The sequence below is a fragment of the Stegodyphus dumicola genome, chromosome 8 (assembly GCF_044657685.1).
Source record: "Stegodyphus dumicola isolate Sdum_Otavi_A_Nest chromosome 8, ASM4465768v1".
Taxonomy (NCBI): domain Eukaryota; kingdom Metazoa; phylum Arthropoda; class Arachnida; order Araneae; family Eresidae; genus Stegodyphus; species Stegodyphus dumicola.
Window position 1 is genome coordinate 34,031,181 of NC_140775.1, and position 24,087 is coordinate 34,055,267.

General features: G+C 33.2%; 1 protein-coding gene across 4 annotated transcripts in view; it reads right to left on the reverse strand.

Annotated features, from left to right (window-relative positions):
• The window catches only part of LOC118182896 (uncharacterized), a 462,070-nt gene that overhangs the window by 258,101 nt on the left and 179,882 nt on the right, over positions 1–24,087 (reverse strand). For 3 of the 4 annotated variants that reach the window (XR_015042535.1, XR_015042536.1, XM_085821730.1), the window contains exons 3-4: positions 22,544–22,651; positions 10,101–10,554 (exon numbers count right to left, since the gene is read on the reverse strand). Coding sequence is in view for 1 of the 4 variants with exons in the window: in XM_085821730.1 (XP_085677856.1) it covers positions 10,101–10,554; positions 22,544–22,651 (562 nt within the window). In the remaining 3 variants the exon portion in view is untranslated. The remainder of the gene's footprint in view (positions 1–10,100; positions 10,555–22,543; positions 22,652–24,087) is intronic. The other variant, XR_015042537.1, reaches the window with a different exon arrangement.

Consider the following 24,087-nt stretch of genomic DNA (forward strand, 5'->3'; position numbering starts at 1 on the left):
TGATTCCTTTACTAGCTCTCTGCCTTCTATAGTTCATTAGAAAGAAGGGATTCAGGTAAACATCTAAAGCTCTTGAATTTATGCATAAAACATTCCAATTCCAGGGTTTGTCTAGTCACAAATTTAACTTTCAGCAAGTATTGGACGTTTGAGATCTTACTTAAAAATTAATATAAAACAAGAGTCCTACGTATTTGGTTGTTGCCACATTCAGAACAATTCAGATCTTTCCTCTGTAGTGCTACTGATTATTATAACCCGCATTCTGACTTCAAACATCTTATCATCTGTAATTTCAATTTCACTTGGTTTTACAACTACGCGTTACTCTATTTAAACCCTGCGAACGTCACAGATTGACAGAGTGATCTAACGTCATATTAAAAAATGCTAAATAGAGCCTTAACTTCCAATGAAACTTCCCTGAAATAGATACGTTTAAAGACAGATTTAACATATTTATTTGGTGTTATTTCAAATAGTTAGGAACCGGAATTAACGTAAGCTGCTATTCGGAAAAAATTCTGCTAAGTTCATATAGCAGTGCGTCTGATATTATCAGATAATGTTGAATTAAGGTTACAGCCGACAATATCTTGAACGAAAATGTCGCGTAGAAAACAACGCAAGGTGAAAACGTCACGTACAAAACACCGGGGGAGAAAATAAAGCAAAAAGAAAACATCGCAGTTCTGAAACATCCTAGTACAAAATATTGTGGTAAAAATAAAGAGGTTCAAAACCTTTGAAGTCTAAAAACATCGCCGTGAAAAATAACGTTGTTAAAAATAAAGTACCTATAAATCATCGCATGACGATAACATCGCCCACACACGTTTTCCAAATCCCGTAGTGAAATGTTATGTAACTGACTTTCGTCATAATTAACAAATCGACATCCAGAAAATTTATTGCCCGCTATACATGAAAACGTTAACGACATGTTAAGAATAAACGGAAACAAAACAAAATATAATTTTCATTAAAATAATATCAGATTAATATGTGTGAAAGAAAACAATTTGATAATTAACTAAGCAATTTTGATAGAGGTTACTTATGCTGTTATCCTTTTTCTAAGCATTTTTAAAGTGGATTTTGCATAAAATTTAAAAATTACCAATAAAACTTTATAAAAAAAGGTTAATTTGTTACTGACCTTTGATAGTTAACTATGCAAGTTTAAAATTCGATTAAGTTCTATAAGTTAATTTTCTACTCAGTTTCAATTTTTTAAATGCTTAAGTTTCCTTCTTATTTATTCAGCAAAAATTTATTAATTTATTCAAAATTATAAAATATGGAAGTAAAAGAATCCCTGTTTCCTTCTTGGGCTCCCAAATCATTACGAGAACATGCATTTACAACTTTTAAAACCGTAACACGCATGTGTGCGATGTTAGCGTCACGCGATGATTTGTAGGTACTTTATTTTTTACCACAATACTTTCGACGACGATGTTTTTAAACTGCGAAGTTTTTGAACCGCTGTATTTTCGACTGCGATATTTTGTACGACGATGTTTTAGAACTGCGATGTTTTCTCTTTGCTTTCTTTTCTTTCAGGATGTTTTGGATCACGACGTTTTCTCCTTACGTTGTTTTCTCCGCGACGTTTTCGTCCGTGATGTTTTTTTTTGCCACGATGTTTTCGGTGGACACGAGACTTAAGGTCTGAGCTAGTCCATAGATTGGGCTGGACCAATCCATCAACTAAACCAAACCATGGATTATGCTGTTATGAAGTTAGTCATTCCTCTTAATTTATTTTTAATTTTTGAATCCTATTTCGTGATTATGTTCAAATGTCTATCTTACAACCAAACCTTTCCAAACTTACTGTGCCTAGGTGAGCTGGTGGTCCGTGCTCTATCTCTCTCAATCTTAGGACAACATCCCACCGCTCTGAAATGATAATTCTGCTTTATTTCATTGAAAAGTACAAAATGTAATGATTGACGTTATCGAGTACTAACGGTTGACCCTATTCCTCCCAGTCGCTTCGATCACAAGACTTAGCTTATTTCTTCTGTTGGAAGAAATAAAGCCGTATACTAATGCTACTCCTATTTGAGGTTTAAGGAAAACGATACTTCAAATTATACTAACATCATTCATTTAAATTGGAAAAAACTGTAGTGAGTTTCAGTACATTTTGCTTAGAATCAAAATACTTTCCGAATCCGATAGAGAAAGCATTGTTAATAAAATCTTATCATCTTGAAATAAATTTAAACTTTTCTCTTTATATTATTGAAATCATATCTGTTCTATTAATGATGCTATTCTGTCGTGTCTTATGCGATTCTGATTTTAGGTTATTTCCAACCCCAAAATAGTAATTTTCATAAAGGTATAGATAATTGTATACAAAATATCGCTATGCTAGTAAAACTGTCAGTTTCTTTTCTAATCAGAGTAGCAAACTAAATATTTGCATAGCGGTTTGCAGACATAACGGTACTCCCATCTTCAGAGGTTCCTTTTAATAGAGTTAAAAACTTACCTGCATAAAAGGTATCCAGAAAAATATGTCTTAAATAAAAGTGCTGGCACTTTTATGAGGAAGTACCGTTGAGAAATCATCACATACAACGGTATCCTGACATTCGACAAACTATTATGATTGACAGCTATCATCCTACATTAACCTTATACGCATCATCTATTTAATTTCTGATTTAATATCTAACCCAGTTTAGATATAAAAATAAACCATGATTAATTTCCGAGCTTCTAAGATATATTCGCTTAAATATAGCTATATTCCTGAAAGCTTTTTCAAATAAATGCTATAAACTTAACATTATTTTGCACGAAAACGTTTTACAACATATAAAACAAAGAAGTGGAGATATATACATATATATATGAAGTATATACGCATTTCCACACCAAATATAAGGATATTGTTCACTAACTATAAATAAAACATTTCTAATCTATTTTTCAAGCAAATTTCTTCGATTCGTGTTCTATTAGCGTAAGTACGACGACGACATGACATGAAACAGCATCATTCAAGATTGGAACACTTTGATGCAGATGCAGCGACAACAGCAATACAACGAAGGAAATAAAAGTAAATAAAAAAAACTGCAAACTAGAAATATTTCTTAGGAGGAATACGTGGTTTTCAGAAATGACATAAGTTGAAAATTATTTCACATTGTTTTAGGTTATTTTGATGTTCCCTCTATTAAAAAGTTTCGATTTGACGTAGGTTTTTTAATGCTAATTGGTTGCTAGAACTTTACTTTTTTGCGGCTGTAGACTTATGATAAATTCTTTCTGAATTTTGTGAAAGGGGTTATCGCGTAAGCGTTTTCAACAAATATTTCAAAGTCATTAAACGGTTACTAGAACAGAAAGGCTTTCGACAAGCATCAGGCTAAAAGAAATTTACCGAAAGGCACTTGAAAGCCTAATAGTGATAGTTTGGGTGTTAAATGTATCGTTTTATGAGCAGTAGAGCTGGAACTTTACCTGTTATCTCATTTGAATTAATTTTGAAGTTATTTAACTATAGTTATAAGAGAATATTCTAAGAAACAGTTACGTTATTACACGGATTTCTTTTGATCTTTGTCGACCGATGCTTGAACGAGAATCAGAATTTAGGACCGTAATGTACTGACTTTATAAATACTCTAAAGAATTTCTAGCGGTTCTTGAGTAAAACCTAAAAACAAGTTGAACATCAAGTTCTTCGTAAATATGGTTACTTCTAAATTAGTATATCGCAATATATTATAATTTTTATAGCAAAATATAAGTATGCCTAACATAGCCTAAATGAAAGCCCAAGGAGAGAACACAAAACTAATCCGGAAACTCAACGTATTCTTATAGACGGTAATCTGTTGCCAACACTTAAATATATGATATAGGATATTGATGTCACAGAGAATATCCTATCCGCTAAAACTCAAACATGCTAATGCCGTATATGTAAAATCAGAAATTGTTTTGCATAACAAAAGTGGCTTCATATTTCTCGATATTAATTTGAATTTTCTATGCTAATGCATGTAAAGACGGTATTCGTATATATATATATATATATTTGTAATGCCTATAAAACTATTGAGAAATACGATTTATAATAAATTCATTGTATCTCCTGTAGGTTCTTTCCTGTGTAAATTTGGATCATTCACATAAATGTTGAACAATATACAATGTAATGTAGTGTGCCTATTTATCATGCAGGGTTTAATCATGTGGGCTAAACATTTAAGTGCAAACTATGGCTTTGAAATACTTATGGGCTCAAAAATTGAAACCTTATGTCTAGAACTATGCTGCTCGAATGACTTTCTCGATTTATAATGTGTTCAAGAACTCAGTATGCCAGCATATTACTTATAGTCATTATTAGCTATGATCTAATCGGTAACGAAGCATTAAAATTACCTATCTAATTTTAAAAGTTGAAAATCTAACACCAGATCGTCCGAAAGTTTTAAAAAGAATTGTCAAGCTTTTGAGCTTATTTCTACCACAGATTGTACAGCTAATAAACTTTCACTCTAGTATAATTATCTTCGAAAGAAAATTAAATGTTGACATTTTGACAAAAGAAGCTTCAAGTAAAGAATTTCATATCGTCGGGGCAGCTAACACTTTATATTTCATTGGAAAGAAAATAAAAAGTATTAAAATACTTTCAATGCCTTGCACGTAGAAAGAAATTGCAAGATTAATTATTAAGTTCATTTTACTGCCACTGAATTATAACGATAAGAATTCTAAATGAAAATGGAGTTAACATAATATTCGAATCTGAATAGTAGAGTAGCGGAATTTCTCATTATATCGTATTTAAGTGCCATATTTATTGTTCCATCCTTTAGTAATTAAAATTGTTTTTAAAGTAAGAATTTCGCCAGAGATTTTAATTGGTTTTTCACTCTCACAGATTGAATTCGTTTGCGTGTTTATAATATTTTAGTTCTGAAAGAATAAGAAACATTTTACTTGCTCCGAAGTAAATATTTCTTAAATAGTTTTTATTTTCTTTAATTTTGTTTTACGCTTGTTATTTCTGGTTATGAAAAGTTATTTCTCATTTGTTATTGTATGCATTACTTGCAACACGATTCAAACTATTTTTTTGGTAAATTAATTAATGAATAGGAGCAAAATAACATAGAAAATACGAATTCATGCTTTAATTTAAAGTGATTTAAAGTAGACTGTAAGTGAGTAATACTTACTTTCAGTTAAAATAACACTCCCATTCTGTAATCACTTTAATCAATCTTCTCGAAATTCTATGACTTTTTAAAATTTGAAATGAACTTTAAACTAAAGTTGAGTCTTTCCAGTCTGGAAAACGGTAATCTTTAAATATTTTAAATCTATTTTCATTTTAGAGAAAATCATGCATTAATTAAAAAATTATAAAACATTATCTCACCGCTCTAAATTGATCAATGCTGGTAATGCTAAAATTTGCTTTTAGAAATTGGAAAAATTTTATAATGAATTTTTAATAAGTCGAGAGAGCTTATTCTTCTTATTCATGAGAACGTATTTCGATTTAAAATATTTAATAACTTATAAAATATGTGTAATGCGCCTATACTTTTGCAATTATCATATTCGGTATTTCAAGACTTTTTATTACTATTATTCGCAAGACAGCCTTTAAATCGTCTGTTGAAAAATGAACTCGTAAGATTCACATTCTATATAGAAAACGTATAATGATAGATTTTAAATGAAAAGACGTGCCGAATGTTAAGACAAGTTAGAAACGAAATTTTTCGATTCAAATAATCAGCATGTTTGTAAACGAAACGAAAAAGTTCATGAAGGATATAGAAGGTGATTCTGTGATGAACACAGAAATGATTAGGAAGCGAAATAACTTAATAAACTGCAGTGTATGTAATATAAAATTTTCTTTTATATACCACGAGAAGCTTTAAAAAATCATACGATTTATTTTAATGCGATAGAAATGAAGACGTTCAGAAATAAGCTAAAAGTAAGAAACAATATTCTCAAATAGCCTTAATATCTGATCAGAAATATAAAGTGTAATTATGATTAACTAAATTAAAAATATAAATAGGATTGTTCATTTTTTAAAGTTTATATTACTCGATGAGACTTTTTACTTTTAAAGTTTAATAACAACAATTCTTTATATTGCTATCATAATAGGATGATTTAACTGTGGCCTTGAAGTGTATAAATATGTTTTAAACATTTCGTTGAATAATTTTCTTTCCTTCAATATTTTTAATCAAGTGCCTGTTTAGGATGAAGAATATTTTGTGTGTTTAAAAAAAATGGTTCAAGTTGTGAATACTTCCATAAATCTTAGGCGCTGAAAGTGAACCATAAACATATTCCATGAATATTTAATGTATCTGAAATAACGTTGTTTTCGCAAAATATGTAAAACGATAATAGGCAATGTAAAGAGAAAAATACGTGTTTCTGCGAAAATTTGTTCATGAGACCCTATGTATTAAAAATAAAATAAATATATCGGAAGATAAATTTTATTTTTAACTTGAAGTTAAAATGCAGTTTTTAAAAATGAAAACAATATAAATTAGGAATGCTATATCTATTACTATTTTTAGCTATATTTATAGTTAGCAATCAAAAATGTGTTAACACAGACATCTGAGAGTTATAATTATTTATATAAAGTACCATTTTGTTTTAATCTGGTGCATTTAAACTGCTAAATTTTAGTGTAAGTTGCCCTCAAATAGTTTCTCTGAGTATGTTCAAGTAAGATTCCAGTCTCTTTCATAAGATTTAACAATAGTGTAAAATTTCGAGAGAACTCTAATAGGAAAACAAACATGCCACTGTGAAATTCAAAATTACAAATACAGACAATTTTGTATGGAACAAATTTTAAATAAATTTTATCAGTTTCGAAATCGAACAGACCCAGTTCCCTCTTTTTTAGGAGCAAAAGAAGTTTTTTTGCTGTTCACAAACTGTGTATTCCTGTAAATGCCTTTCGAAGCTATCAGAAATAAAGTCTAAAATTATCACCTTGTTATCTATATGAAAATTACTAATTATAGATGATACTAATATCTATTTTCTAGCACAGGAATAAAAGGATACATTATCAGAAATTTGATTTTAAAGGAAGAAGAGTGTTTTCATTTTCTACTCATGAATGTTTGCCGTATATGCCATTTATGCACACGAAAATTTGAATGAATGAAAATATTATTTTTTGGACTGTCATGAGGGAGATTCGAACCCGCAACTCTTCATCCAAGGATTTCTAAGCTTTTTCCTGCATAAATCCCTTTTAAAAAAGTGATTAACTTCATCCACCTGCTTATATTTTTCTCTATAATATACAGCCCACAACATAATAATAATACAAATAATTGCACATAAGTAACTTAACGATAACAATTAATCTAATAATAGAAACAAAAGTTTTTGTAAAAAATAGTTAATTAGATTATTTTAAATTTTTCAAATTATTTTTAACTTTTGAAATATAAGAAAATTTTTAGAAAAAAAATCACAGATTCTAATTGCACAAAAATTCGAATTTAATCAGTGTGATGGTTGAGTTTTATGTATTAATGCAGTTGTTTTTTAATATTTGGAGTAAAACTGCTTGAAGTAATTTTTAAATCTCCTTGTTAAAATATTTTCAACCTGTTATTTGTATCCCATAGTAAATTATTGGCTAAAGCCTGCTTCGACTTTCCTAAAGCCTGCTTCGACTAGGTCTGAAGAGGAAAAAGTTAATAATATTGGTTTGGTAATAAGTTCATTTTGGGATATTTCTCTCAGATGTCTTTCAAAACTTAACGTATCCATATGTTTTGAATAAGAGCCTCCTTCAATGCAATCAACTCTTCTTTCAACATAATATCAAGACCAAATTTATCGCAGGTTAGTGGTTCTGTGAGCCATGCTGATACATTCAAATTTTCAGTGTCTTAAAAGTAAACAGTAAAATCTTCTTTTAAATTTTGCAAATGCCTTTTATGTAACAGTTTGTATCCTGAAAAAGTTTTGAGTTCTTCGTATTTCTTTGGTTGTATTTTCTAATGTTCCTGGGTTTTACTTTTTTATGTTGCACTTCTAGCAGAAAGAATTCATGTCTTTGAAAATGTTATTACTGATTTTTAAAATATATTAAACAATTTTTGAGTATTTCCCCCTTATATTTATTTCGTATGAGTTCTACTACATTGTATAACTTTATATAAATAAAAAATTAACTATCCAATGCATTAATAATTTTTTGTAATAATGGGGTATTATCAACTGCAGTGCATATTCGGTTGTCGACCCTTTGATCATCACTGACCTCAAAATGTTTAACGACCTCCAGGGGGTCAACAACGTCCTCGTTGGGAAACCCTGTACTAAGAGAACAGAAAAATGTTCCTGTAACTGCAACTAACTCGTTACTTAACAGAGAGCGGATATTTATAAAGAACTAATTTTGCGTTATTTTTCAAGACTGTTTTCACTGATGAGGTAAATATAGAGAAAAATACAGAAAATTATCTAAAATCAAATAATGTTTCAATACATTTTTGTCTAATGGTTAATAGTTAATAATGAGCGTTTGGTTGCACTTTCTTCTCTGGTAGCTAACTAATGAAAGAAGTCTAAATTCTAAGTAGTAAAGTGATGAAGCAGCGAAGATAGTTGCAGTGCAATGTACATTGTACATAGATCTAGCTGAAGTCAATCTTTGAGAGAAAATAGAAAATAAATGAAGAACAAATTGAACCGTATAGGAAATTAAACAGCATAGAATTCAAACCCTTAACCAGTTTGCCAGCATTGGATAGATGTCGAAGGCTTCAAGCAATCTTACTGAGAAATATTTTAAATGTAAAACTTCTGTTGGAAGAAAAAGAGCTCATAATTTATCTATTACTTATTTTTGGTGGACTCTCAATCACGTATTCAAACTTTCTTCAGTTGAAATTATTGAAATTGCTTCTGCAGTTGATAAACTAGATTTTCAGAAAGCTTTGAGTATATAGAAAATTCTTTTCGTTTTAAAAACTGTTTCGATTCTCGTTCTTGTTGACCACTCTTAACTATGTATTCAAGTTCTACTTTCTTTCTATCCTCAGTGCAGAACGCTAGGCGCTTTTTTTTATTTATATAGTAGAATGCACTGTTTAGTGCTCTACTGAAGTTTCCTCATTTCTTGAATTTACTTTGCAGAACGATCTGTTTTCAGCTTTCAAAAAAGGATCTTAATAGGAAAAAAACGATCTGTTTTCACATATTACAGTTTCCGCTCATGATTCTTTTCCTCCTTCAAAAATTATTGCTGTTTTATAGTCTGTCTTTTCAACTATCGAGGATAATTATAGTTGGTGATTACTAAATTCTAAACTGAAATTGTATTCTAAATGCGTTATAAACAAGATTGAAATCTATAACACAGGATGTAAACGTGTGTAAAGAAAGGTGGAATTAACTGTCGGGACAAAACGCTAACTTTGGATTAATCCTAAATTTTATGTTGGGTGTTAAGAAGTTATATTTACCTCTAACAGAAGCAGTTATAGTTCTATGAAACTTCCTAATCGATAATAATATATCTATCAATAAACTTTATTCTCAAAGAGATTTATTGTAACATTTAAGTTATTTAATTAATAGAAATATAAATTTTCATAACAAATCCCCACGTATTCCACCAACAAACACAGGCGGAAACAGAAAGAGTAAAACAAAAATAAAAAACAAATATAGGGGAGTGGAAATCCAAAAAAAAAAATAATAATGCCATTAAATACAACTGAAACGGGAACACCAATAACGAAAACAGAAAAAGAATGAGTTAGAATTTTTTCAAAGAACCAGGCAAGTTAACGAGTAAGATAATAAAGATGCAAATCATAACATCAACCAGCAATAAGAAGATCATTCCGGAAGTATATATACAACAACAGCGGTTGCTCATGAGATTAAAAACAGAGAAAGATAGAGAAGAGACAGAAGATGCAATTGTGATGGTGCACAGGCGTTGCCTCCAAAAACATCGAACACATTCCTTGGGGGGGAGGGTAGTGGGTGTCCACCTATATTGTTTTTTGGGGGATTGGTGGGGGTAATACCTCTCCAGCGTAGCAGGGAAGACGCGGTGTCCGGGTTGAGCTCTCCATCCCACGCCGCGGGTGGCGTGGGCGATGTCATGTCCTCTTCCTCTTCAGGTATGGTGTAAACCTCCCCCGGGCTTCTGTCGTAATAGGGGAGGGTGGAGGTTCCCCCTCCTCCTCCCCCCCGGTTCTCGTCGTCGCTGTCGTATGTATCCTCATCTTCGTCTTCGTCCTCTTCTTCGAGCATGCGCCTTATGCTTGAGGTTCGATCACTGAAACCATCGTTGGTGCTCGTGAGGTCCCCCCTAGGAGGGGAGCTCGAGTCCCCCCACTCATCCTCGTCATCGTCCATAAGGAGGTAGTACTGTGGTTGCCCACCCGCTGCGGAAAGGGAAACTACGTCATCTACGGAGGCTGGGTGGAGGTACTCACGTGACATGGTCTCGTCCTTCCGGTTCTGGTCTCCCGATATCTGTTGGGAACAGAAGAAAAAGTATGGATCAGCAGATGGAAGTTCACTCAGTCAATGTTTCAGAAAATATGTTTAGATATAAAGTTAGGAGAAAAGGAAATGAATTCCCAAGGCATAAAATTTTTCAGAGTATTGAAAAAACTAATTATCTACAGAAACCAGGAGGGAATTCTGGAGGACAGTTCTACAGTAAAAGTATATAACCTTATATATTAAACTTAACTAAGGTGACAAGATATAGAATAGATCAGAGATCAGTTATGAGCTCTCTAAGGCTCTACGTCCACTTCGTTTGGAGTATACGGAAGCCTGCCTGATAAGTGAACGAATGTCAAGACGACTGACTCAATGTCCCTTAGATAGTCTTCCATAAAGGCATCCCTCCTCTTAAGCAGATGACCCTTTTGTGCTTTGCTATATTCAGATAACCTAATCTAACCTAATCCCAGAAGTCCAGTTTCGCAATTTCCGTGAAAGGAAATGGGTTATGAGAAGACATATAATTTTTAAATCCATATAAAATCATCCTACACTTGTTTACTGCTTACCAAATAATAACCAATGTCAGGTAGAGTTTTTCAATTTATTGTCTTTTGGGAAACGGAATAATTTTCATTCTAATAAAAAGAAAGAGAGACTTTTTTTTTCGTATTTTCTATAAATGCTTGTGTAAATGAAAGGTAGCTTCCAATATAATCATAACTATTCGAAGGGTTTAAATTACTCTCCTAAAGATTTTTTTCACTTAAAATACTCGAATTTTTTTTTTTTTCATTTATAGCGACACTTTATAGTTTGTTAACTTTTGTCAAAGAAAATTATCTTCTGAAAATCCTTGAACCATGTAAATAGCTGTCTGAAGTTCCCCCCTTTATGAATGATTGATTGCTTTCCTCTTTAGTAGGACTTCTTAATGAGCTTGTTAAGGCTAAATTAAATTTAATTTCGGTCTAAGTACCTAATAAATTTTGACAAAGACAGCTGCTTACAATTAAATTCAAAACTACCAATTTTAATAATCAGAGCGTAAAGTAAGTTTAAAAGTGTACTTTTTTTATGTGCAGCAAATCCATTCAGGGACAAAGAAATTTAAAAAAAAATTGCTGAGTAAAATATTGCGCTCTCATATTTTGGCAGTTTTCCCTTAATATTCCCATTTTATTATATGCAAATTAGAATTAAATTTGTTTTTAAATGAAGAGTTTCAGAACGAAAATGCAGAGTTTAGAGATTGCTTGAACAAAAAACAATTTTTTTTTTGTAACAAAAAATGTGTCCCTAAAATGATGTGTTCTTGCTTTCCGTAATATTAAATGTATTTTCTTGAATGTTACGGAATACAAGAAATAATTCAACAATAAAAAAAAAATCCAATTGCAGAAGACGCCCACGGTAGGGAATACTATTTCCCTTCCAGTTCTCCAGACTTCCTCCTTTATGTGTGATTACTCCCAAAGTTTTACTGAATATGCTTACGCGTTGTTGTTTAACAAACTAACGATGTTAACGCAACAGTGAATTATTGCAGTAGTGTATTCCAGCTTTGTAAGAAGCTAGAACGAGTATCGCTTTGATTCTGTCTAACAAGTTGTGAACATAAAAAATTTATAACTTCATAGACCTTTCATCTTTTCCCTATCGTGTGATGTATGCTATACTTTTATATTGCATAATAGAACAATTATGCGAATACATTTACCTGTCTTTTAAACACCAGTTGCGCATGAAGGATGTAATTTAAGAATGTTTATAAAATGACGCTGCTCGATGAGACATAAAATAAATAAAATGGTACATTTTTCGACTGAAATATTTACTGTTTTGTTAATCGCAAAGCTCAAGGATCAGCAAATTGTTTCCTTTCCCATTGAAGATCTTAGTATTAAGGATTTAACTGCATAAGCTGAATGAGAGACATCTAGAAGAGAAATGTATTCAGTTCTATTGAGGAATTTATTACTGAATATCATTCGCATACCTCAAGCATGAACAGGATATTAACTGCGAAATATTCAGCGTATATTGTAGGATTAAGATAAAAATTTCTTCATTTATCATCAATCTTGAGTATATTTCTCATGGAACGAGATTAATAATAGCTTGCTAGAATAATAATCTTCAATATATTATAAAAATGGCTTAACATGAAAAAGCCCCATAAGGAATTTTTCTGCTGCATGCAGAATTGTTCGTCGTCTTATCTGCATACCGAAATTATTTTCTCAATCATATAAATTTAAGTGATCGTAAAACTGTAACCGAAAAAATACATTCAGATTTTCTTGAATAAAAGTTTCAAATAAAAATACATGAAAATAATCATGATATTTTTTTTAAACTTTGAATAAACGTATAATTAGGGTGTAAGGATTATGTTAATTTTATTAACAGTTAAATTTTGAGTTAAATTTCCTTTCCTATCGATTCTTAACTTCAACTTACCACTTCCGGCCAGAACGTAGTTTTAGAATCACATCTGAATACATAATGAGGAAGAGCAGTATTTAGCCGTGAAGTTCTTCGGTTTTAGTGAGAGAGATAGCAGGAATTGTGGCTGCGCACGTCCGCCTTTTTATGCTACTCTCTCGTAAGCTATTATCACGCTCGGCCGTACTTTAGGCCCTTGATAGCTTCGCAGTCTATTAACGTTAAGGAGCCAACTCTCTTAGAACTTTGATAGCTTCGGATATATCTTTAATTTACATTAATTTAATTCTTAGTCTCTTAAGTTTAAGGCCAAGCGTCGGCTTTATTGTACAACTTCAAGACAGAGTTCTGTCAAATCTTATTTTGAATAATAATAAAGGGTTATTTTATCCCTCCATCTTGTTGTTTCCTGTCACACGAACTCAAGCGATTATTCTCTTACTAGTTCTTAAGATTCTTCACTTTCAACAGTAAATTAGAATTAAGAGTAGAAGAATCTAGAGAGGAACTCTACAAGGGAATAGTTTTATCTTGTGCGGAGAACAATTCACCGGGCAGTCGGGAAGGATATTCACGACCCGGGAAGCATAATTCTCAAATGCATATTGGTACTGCAAACCGAGGAAGAGGTTTCGAATATGGACGAATGGGCTTCTGCTGCTGTTGTGTCGTTAAACCATTGAAAGATGCTGTTCATATTTCTTTTTCACGTCTGTTTCACTTTATCCGAGGAATTCCGTCTTATAATCAAGGTTCACTAAGTCTCTTTAATAAATGATATTCTGCTATATTAGAACTCTTCAGTAGCCTTTGGTGGTCAGACGCAGATCGTATTTTATGTACAGAATCTTCGAAAATGGATGTTGGGATGACATAAAATACCTGAGAAATAAGATTCCATGAAATGGACGGAAATACTTTCATTAAATAAGCTACTGAAAACAGTTACCTACATGTTTTTATTGGGCACGCGAAGCCTCCGTGTGTCACAAACTCTTGCCATGCATAGGTTAAATCCCTATAGAATTCAACTGTTGCATTCAATTGAATCGTAAAATAACGAGATTATTACTTACGCGTTTAGCACAGTATAAATACTTTGCTTGCTAGAATAATAGCTTGTAATAATCTTCAATCGGAAAGACAACAAGCATGCTATTGTTCTTAAGCTACTGTTTGTGCGCTTTCTGGAAAAGAAAATCTATCAACTGTTCATCACGACCAAAAGCCTGGAGTGCTTGGAAAGCGACGTTATTTAAATAGATCTTGTTGAGTTACGTGAGAATATAAGGTCCTTGAAGCAAATACATTGGGACCATGTGTTGCAATAAGTGAACAGCAGTGAATACATTTAAAAGCTGTGCCACACACATTATATAAGTATTTACACAAATTTCAAAGAAACACGTACTGTGCTAGATATTACAGGAATTTTTTATCGAATACACACAAACGTCAGAATAATAATTTACAGAACGTTTTACATTATATTTACAAGATGGTAGTTTAGACTAAGTGAAACATAAACTGCGTTTTACAAAGCGTATATGAATATGTTGGTGATTTAAAAATGTGAATAAATAAATGATATGATAAAGATTAAACAGTATAAGAACTAAGACAAGCAATGCACTACGCAGAACACAGTTCTAAGTTAGAGGTATTATGCTATATGAAAGGCTTAAAGTAGACATACAGATTTATTTTTAATTCTTCTTCCTGGATGAACCCACTTTCCTCATAAACCAGTTGCGTAATTTATCATACTTAGAACTAAAAGAATCTGTGTGTTACACATGAACACATCTGCTATTCTTCTTTTAAGTTCTAGTGAAGTTAGCATACAATTAGACATTTTTGAGACCTCTTTGCTCCCTCAAATCGAGTAAATGGAAACGCCAGACTCTGAAAAGAAGATCGTCATTCAAAATGATGCAGTACAGTTCTATTTTGCGAATCTTCATCGAGATGAACTGGATCTTTAATTTTTAATATTGGCAGAAATGGACCAATATCGTGGCCTGCAAAAAGGCTTGATTTTACTCTATTGCGTATCTGCCTCTGGGGCTTTGTCATAAATGAAGTCTACAGTAAAAGAATCACGTTTTCGTATTTCCTGACACATAAAAGCAAAATGGAGACGTTAATGCGGGAAAGGTACATTTGTTTTAGTCACGTTAGTCTGAGTTCCGAAAATGCAACATTTTGTAACCAAGATTTTCTCCTTAATGTAGATAGATAACGGTGAACTAGTCTAAATAGTCTAAAGTAAAAAAAATGTCATAATGCAAAAAATAAAAATTACAAGCAAATTATTGCTGATAAGTAGAGGGGTTCGGAGAAAGATTGATGGGATTTAATTTGTTCTATGTGAAGTATGTATTGCTAGAAACTGATCGTAATAAACTTTTGCTAATTTAAATTACTTAAAAAGATTAGTTGAAAAATGAATAAGTTTTTATATGTGCACCATTAACTAGCTCGGCAGACGACAGCTTCATTCACTTTTGTTCACACTCAGGCAAGAACGTCTGGAGTAAATTTGTAATTGCTTGAAAAGAACTTGTTTGCAAAATGTCATATTCTAAGGACTCAGAGTTACTCGACTAAGATGGATGTTCATTTCCGGCATAAATGCCTCCATTTTGATTTTATACGTCGGGAAAAACACAGATGTGACTCTTTGCCACCTGCGTCAGATTAGAGGAATTGGGAAACATGACCCCGATTGTGCGTTATTCCAGATCTCAAAATCGATCCGTCTCTTCAAGCCATTAAGCTAAGCAGGCGTTATGTTAAAGCTGGAATAAAGCATTTCGAGCACCGCTCGTAAATTAATCCGTGTCCATTAACCTCGACAAGCCAACGTATTCAGACAAGAGTGGGATAAAACGATCCCATTCACTGAGAAGTGGCTCTAGAGACCCCAAGGCAATGTGACCAAACATGGCGACTTACATGTTATTCGTGGTTTAGTATTTAACGTCGGAGTATTTAATATGTTTTCTGAAAATGGTTATAATATTAACTGTTGCAGTAACTTCATGCATTATGAATTTCTGGAATAATATTCGCCAGTTTTAAGAGACATTTCCTAAGATTTTGAGGAACGGTCGATTTTTTGTTCTTCAAATGTAGAATAAATCGGCAAATTTTAGAATTTTTCCCATTTTTTTAACTGAACTGCAGAACTGAATGCTATACAAGAACTCATCAAAGCCAGGTTGAATGACATTCTCGATTTTGAGGTGGAGCGTTATCTATGCATCTTACAATTCCAACATGAAGAGACGTGATTATTTGGAATTTGCTGAGTAGAATTATCTTTAAACTCAAAAGGTGAGCTCCCGTCATTAAAAAAACTAATAATCGGCTAACAATCATTTGTACGACAGATAATAGTTGTATAAATAATAGATGTTATCTTTTTTCCTGCTTGTAGAAAATCCACTGATATTTGCAATTTCTTTTCAAAGGTGCTACGAAGTCATATTTTAAAAGTCAATCGCTACAACTGTGAAAACAGTCAAACCGTACTAACACGAACTGCTTGTCCTTTAACCTAAATGCTAATCCTAGAAATTATGTATATAACATTAACGATAATTAACGTTACCATGTGATATTGTTTAACTCTCGGCACACAGCATAAGACGCAAAATGTAACGTAAACTTTATTGGCCATAACTTGTCATCTAATAGAACTAAAAATTAAAGACAAACTATGGAATGAGACTTTTCGTCAACTAATTATTACAGCTGCCTGCTGATATGGTTAAAGTTAAGATTCTATTATCACAACAAACTGACGCAGATCTGCAGCCGGTGTTTGCATCGAAAATGGGAAACTAGTTAAATCTCTAACGTTTATCGAACTTCACAAAACTTTCAATAGCCCTAATTCCTACTCTGAGAGAGGCGTCTGCAGAAAAACAGCAGCAATCGAGATTATTCTGGATTGCTGATAATTTTTTGGTTTAACCGGCAAGTTCCTTTGAGGAAGCAAACTGTGTTCCTTTTGAGGTCTCAGTTAAGATTACATCCTAGTTTTAAACTATACTGGTCTGAGCTAGTATTGTAACGAGACAAGAAACAGAAGAAAGACATTAACGTAAGCTAATTATTAGTAATTTAAATCATAAATGTCACAAACCTTTTTAAAAACCCTTAAGTCTTTTTACACAGTATTAGTACTTGTCATACTTCTTTGAAGTTCATGTGGAATGTTTTCACGCTTTATTTTCTAATCTCTTAATAATATATTTTTCTAATACCTGTAACTTCTAGTTTTTTGTTTTATGCTTTTATTCTGTGAAATTCCTGTCGTTATACGTACTGGCTTAGTATAATACTCTGACAATCATGGTTCTACGGGCATAAAGACACGAGCCCGGATTTTACTGTCCTTTGCTGGTTTAGAGGATAGGTAGCTTTTGATTATCTGAATGTGAGTGCGACGACCAGTCCCTCATCGACTCTTCGCTCCGTGCCCTTAGTTGTGTTTTGAGCTCTGATAACCCACGACTCCTGCCCAGAATAAAGCGATTCAAACTGGTGAGCTTTGTTGTGCGGTCAGTTTCGATGCGCGGAGTAAGTACACAATTTATTATTATTGTTATTTATTCTATGCACTGAAGACCTTTCAAAATTTATACAATTTTTTAGTTCCGATGAGTGATCTTGATGAAGTTTTCAACTCCAACCCTCTGCACTGGCTTTATACGACTTCTTTTGTCTAATGCTTCAGTAAAGTTGCTCACCATGGGAGCATTCATTTACAAAATCAAGCAAAAATTTCTTATCTTGTACTTAAAAGTATATTTCGAAAATGTAACAATGAAATACGATTATTTTATTGTTACGAAATGTCCAGGCGCGGTAAAATAGCTTCCCCGCACATCAGGGTTAGGGTTCCCACAAAATGGCAAGGGAAGGTAGGGTTGCCACAAGAAGGTAAGGTTGGCGAGAAATCGACCGTTTGGCGACAAAATTGGCGATATCCCATGGACGAATGGAGAAACTTCTGAAACGAATTCTTACCCGTTTAGACCAGAATGTTCTCGAACACAAGCCAAAAACTATATAAACCCTGCTGGTAGTATCGAGTTAGTTAGTCAGTCCGTGCGGAGTCGATCGAGTTGACAGCCGGGCAGCGAATGCCGAGTGGGTCGTCGAGTGCATTGAAAGAGTCTCTTAGCGTATCGCGGTTAGTGCATCGTCGAGAGAGTGTGTTGAGCTCCGGGAACGACTGAACCGAAGAGTCGGGAGCAGTGCTATGTGTGTCGTCGAGTGCATCGCGAGTTGTAGCTTGGAGACACTCGAGAGTACGTGGAGTTCCGAGAACGACCGAGCAGAATCGGGAGCTGTACTCTTGTGTGCTTTGCAGTGAAGCTGTCTTCACCGTTATAACCTGATATTGTGAAGGTTGTGTCGTTGATTGTGTCAGCGTGTTTATAGTAGTTCTTCGATGACTGTAAATGTGATTTTGGAGCTGTCCTGATTAATATTTGCTAAATAAAGTGTATTTCGATACTTCCTCAAGGGCTGTTGTCATTATTCACTCCAAATCTGCACGAACTCCGTAACGAAAGTACTAAAGAAAGAAAAATAACGTAACAATATTTGTCATCAGGATAAGTTGGCAAAAATTTTTGCGATTTTGATTTCCATATCCACAATAAAAAAATAATAATAAGCTGAAATATATAAGTGATTTACTTTCTTTTAACATGAATTGCCGGGAAAGAAATGGTACAATTCCTCATCCTGATTTATGTCGCATTAAATATAAATGTCTGCCTATTTAGATAAATAAATGTCTGCTCTTCTTGAATTACACTACTTGAAGAACACGGGAAACTAACATTACCTCTTTTCATGCAAAAAACAGATCTTATTACTCTTTAATATGTTTTAGCGATTAATGTCAGTGGAAGTGCATCGGAGCAAGGCAAATTTCACTTCTTCGCTTACAGCAAAAATCATAATTTATAGTGGAGAGATCAAGAGGTCTTGCTTCGTTAAGCTCCAGTAACTCTTTCCTTCGAATGTGAAACATTTAATATTCGATAAAGCAGTGTAATGTTTATAGCTCTGAGAGTACAAAAGATCATTTTCATAGAAAGACATTTACTTTGCAGATGGAACGAGAACACAAAAATCATAAAAAAAATTAATGAAACTCAGCTCAAAGTTAGTAAAACGAATGAACCATGAGTATCCATGCTTAATACAAGCCCCTTAAATATGCTATTCAAAATACAATATTAAATCTTAAATTAACTTAAATATGTTTAATATGTTTTATAAGTAAATCTAAAAGGAAACGTTTAATGCAATATTCACATTTCAAAATGGAGATTAGGATTACAATAAAAAAAAGGAATGACATCAAAAAATATTCACATTACCTCTAACCGCTTTATCGTATTTCATAATTACTTTGTTTCCTTTATCATTTCCCAGTTCAGATTCAAAATTGCAAAATTTATATATAGGCTTGGAATTTAAGAAGCTATAAAGCATTTTCTCCCTCCTTTTCGCTTACCTTCATGGTGTAACTGGAATCGCAATCGACATGTTTCCAGGAGGTCCGAAGTTCGAATCCCGGAGGGAAATGCACAATTTTTTCGTTCATAATCACTAAAAAGCTCCTTCTAATAACTGTTAATAGTCATATATCCGAGCTCTGGAACTCTGTTTTAGAGATTAAATCCAGCTACATGTATATTAAGTATTTTAAACTGTAGGATCTTTTCGTTTAAAAAAAAAACAGATATATGATCCCAGCAGGATAATTAATATCTATGATAATATCCTTCTGATTTTCTACATTTATATTCTCTTGTATTAAGCTTAACGTTGTGATAACCCAATGGGTATTTTGAGTCTTTTAGCATTAATGCAAAAACTAAGAATACTGTGACATGGATATTAATTATTTAACTGGCAATACCTAAATGAATTAGTTGCAAATTAAACACAGGAAATCAAGTTTCGGTCAAAAATCTCATAATTTGTTTTGTTGTCTTTTCTTTCAGATTGTAAACATTAGAAATTTAAAAAACGATCTAACATTTGCAGTTACATCGTAATTATAGAATAGTGTTGACACTTTTACTACTAACGGGGCATTAGTTTAAAAACTAGTGCTGAGTTAAAAAATACTTAGAAACTCACTGTAACGTATCCCAGTCGTAGAATCAAACCAGTTAAACATGTTTCATCTTTTATCACCCAGTTGGTGTTAAACATTTTCCCGCCAAATGCTCTTGTCTTGCGCGCCAAATGCAATTAATTGTTTTTAATTCGTACAAAAGGTTAAGCAATCCTAACAAAACTATATTCAAACATTTTGCACAATTAAGGAGTGAAAAGATAAAACATTGTTGATAATTTCTAGTAAAACGTCATGTGTTCTTTTGAACGTGTCCGCAACGGATGATGTTCTGGAAGTTGTTTTGTTTCCTCAGATATGCACATGTTGATGTAAAGCTGCCAAGATTGGATAATTTGACTTAGTGTACTAATATCAGTATTCGTGCATTTAATGAATGTAAGAATTAATGAGGAACACTTCATTAATTCTTACAGAGCCCATAATTTGTTTCGACATTAAAATTTTAATAAGAATTCAGAAAATACATATGATCTCCAGTCTGTTACTGTAGTATCCCACACTTTTGTTATTTTAAAATAGGCAACTAAAAAATTATTTTAATGCTGAATTCCACCGTGAAGCGGTTGACACGTGAAATCCATGTCAAAACATTATAAGGTATTTCTCTCGCCTTCTTGGCATGCCTTCGTGGTGTGGTGGTCTGCACGCTCAGCAGCGCGTACTTGAGAGGTCCGTGATTCGATTCCCGGCGATGGCGTTGCATATTTTTCATCTTGCTTGCTTCCAAAAAATACTTAATGTCTCTACAATGGTGCCCGAATAAAAGTGTGTTGGATGATGATTCTCCTCAACCAGGATTTGGCGGTTGGTTCCCCTAAAACCCCAGTCGCTCCTTAAAATGGGGAGTATATAAGGTATTTCTCCCGCCTTCTTGGCATGCCTTCGTGGTGTGGTGGTCTGCACGCTCAGCGCGTAATTGTGAGGTCCGTGGTTCGATTCCCGGCGAAGGCATTGCATATTTTTCATTTTGCCTGCTTTCAAAAAATACGTAATGTCTTTACAACATAACTTGAGAAAATGGCAATAGGATTCATTACGCGTATAGAACTCGGATCACATGTTACTCTTATTTTTCGATATAATGGAAAACAAATTATTTGAGTACATCAGTATTAGTGTCGATCGTGCTCGAACGCAACTACAGGTGCAGTCAGCTTTGCTAGGACACTGTGCATGTGCTCATTTGCCAATTTCAGGTTGTTATGACGCTCTCTTTTGTCGTTTTGCTCTTTTTGGTAACCATTGTATCGCCATCTAGCTCTTGTATGGCCGTATAACTTGCCTAAAATCTTAAATTCTTCAATAAAGGCTGGATAGCGGAAGGCGAGGGGCATACACTTGCTTACCTCTGTAGACGCGAGGTGCCCCCATCCTCCGTCACCTGTGACCTGCTATCTTTAGTTGTTGCATAGTAACTATAAACAGTGTTCGTATAAAGTTTTGAGACATCGTTTACTCTCGTGTTCTGGTATTTCAGGGGTTTCCGACATCTGGAAGTATAATACGAGGATTATGAACTCTTCTGCCGCTACCAACAAGTTTTTAGAAAACTTTTCATTTTAAGTACCACATGCTTCAATGATGCTGTGATCCTAACCCGAGCTTAAAAGGCACTCCAGATTTATTCAAAAGGAAATTTAGAAAGGCACGTATAATTGTGTCTTTAATATCTATGTTCGATCTGAGTATATTAACCTCGTTGGTTCTAAAGTCTTCTTGAGAACGTAGTGAAAAGAAAAATGGAATAAGAGGCACTTTGATTCTAACCTTCGGGATGCTCGGAGTTGCGTTAGGAAAGGGAATGTGCAAAGTTATGGGTAGCTGCTAACTTTATATCTACTGCTAATTCTATATCTACTACTTATTCTATACCTTCTTATTTATATCTACTGCTAACGTTATATCTACTTATACTATCGAAACAGGTATGTGAGAGATATCTACTACACCGATTACTTTACTGTGTGTGCTGTGTTTCTGTTTATAACTGGGACAGCTTAATTGATGCATAGGGCCACTTGTGGTCAATAGGTAAGGTGCTAACCATAAATAAACAAACGAACCCCTAATGCACTTAAGATTCGTAGATCTGTGTTCACATTCAAGCACGATGCAAAAGCAATGATTCAGAATAAAATTCCATCGCGAAGATATATGATGTTCCATAACTTTTTAAAATATTATCGCAGGATACTGCAATCTTTTGCAATAGTAAATAACTAAGAGGAAATAAACTGCTATAAAATGTTAAATCTAAACATTAATGTTACATCTAAAAAGCGCAAAGCCTCCTGTTCAGATAGATTGTTATTGCCCCCCCAAGAATATCAGAAAGTTATATTTCTATAAATAATAATAATAATAATAAAATGTTTGACTTGCCTTTTCTCCTGTCGATGTGTAGGTCGTACCATTTTGAGTTCCCGCCGCCATGGCAGCACTTTGTTGCTTTCTGCGGTTGGAGCAGGTGTTACACACCCACACCGACCTCTGAAAAAGAGAGAAAAAAGATTTTAGCTTAACTTATCATCTCAACTTGTAACTTAATTTAAGTAATGTATCAAATGACCCTTATCTGATTTGTCAGTATTTACAATTATTCAGCATTAAATATGATTTCATACTTGCACACAAACCGCAAAGCGTGTTGTTGAAAACGTGTTTTATAATGTCCGGATATTTAAAATGTTTTCTGATTATTGACACCAGATGCAGCATGGGGTTTTTAAGTTAACTTTCAGGTAATAAATTTCATGTAACAATTGTAATAAATTAAAGATACTCATTCATTAACTTTGATACGATTAATATCGTTGTGTTATAGAATGTGGTTTCGTTAAGACTTCTTCTCCTCGAAATGAACCGAAAGTAATTGATACTTTTTATAAATGAATAAGGGCTCACTTATACAACAAGCTAAGTAACTATAAACATCTTAAAGAAAGGAATAGATGCAACGCAAATTCTCCTTAATAAAACATCGCCGATAAACAGAATCCCTGATTCGTAGATTTTTTTTCATATTAATTCAAAAGACTGTAGCAATAACTAACTTCTCAAACTGGTAGGGTCTGAAGAACACTGATTTAAGCTTCTATTCATTTAACACCTTCCGCTATATATCCTGAAATGCAAAGTTAAATAGAAATGGCACTTTTTTGCACATTCATAATTGGTTTAAAATAACATTATTTTTGAATGCATTCTGGAAATAATTTATATCCAAAAACTTTTCAGTTAAATAGACTGATGAAAAATAAGAAAAAACAGTTGGCTTACAGAATACTGAAAGCAACAAAGAAAGAAAATCGTTGCCTGTGAGCATAAGAAAATTATTACTTCTAATCTGACATTAAATTAAAACCCGGGAGAAAGGATGCAAGGATTTCTTACCCTTCCTCCCTTACCACCAAACCTCTCGAAAGGTCTTTCGGCTCGCCAGTATTTTAACTGCCCCAATATATACAATTAGAAACATCCAATCGTTTTCAAGGATTCGTATCCGGGCCGAAATATACCGCTATCGGATTCACTTATTAATCTAACAATCAGAAAGGCTTCAGTCAAATATATTTTCATATTTTTGAGAAGATTTTTACATTCATAAAATGTTCTGGTTTTCTCCTTTCCCTTTCATAAATTAATTACAATTTTTCTTTGTCGTCAGCTTTCAAGAATTTGTTTCTTAATTATCATTTCAACCAATATACGGTGCTAGGAGCTTCGTTTCCCATAAGGTGCATAGAACATTCTCGAATTCGTTCATGTTATTTATTTTTAAGTAGACAAGTGGTTTTATTTCCTTCGCTTTCACTCCTGCAGTTGAGGAAGAAAGTTCTTTTTAAAACTTTGAAATTTTATTCCTGCAGAAGTCTCATTTTATACCGATTCCTGTTGGTTATTAGTAATCCCATAAATAATAAAGT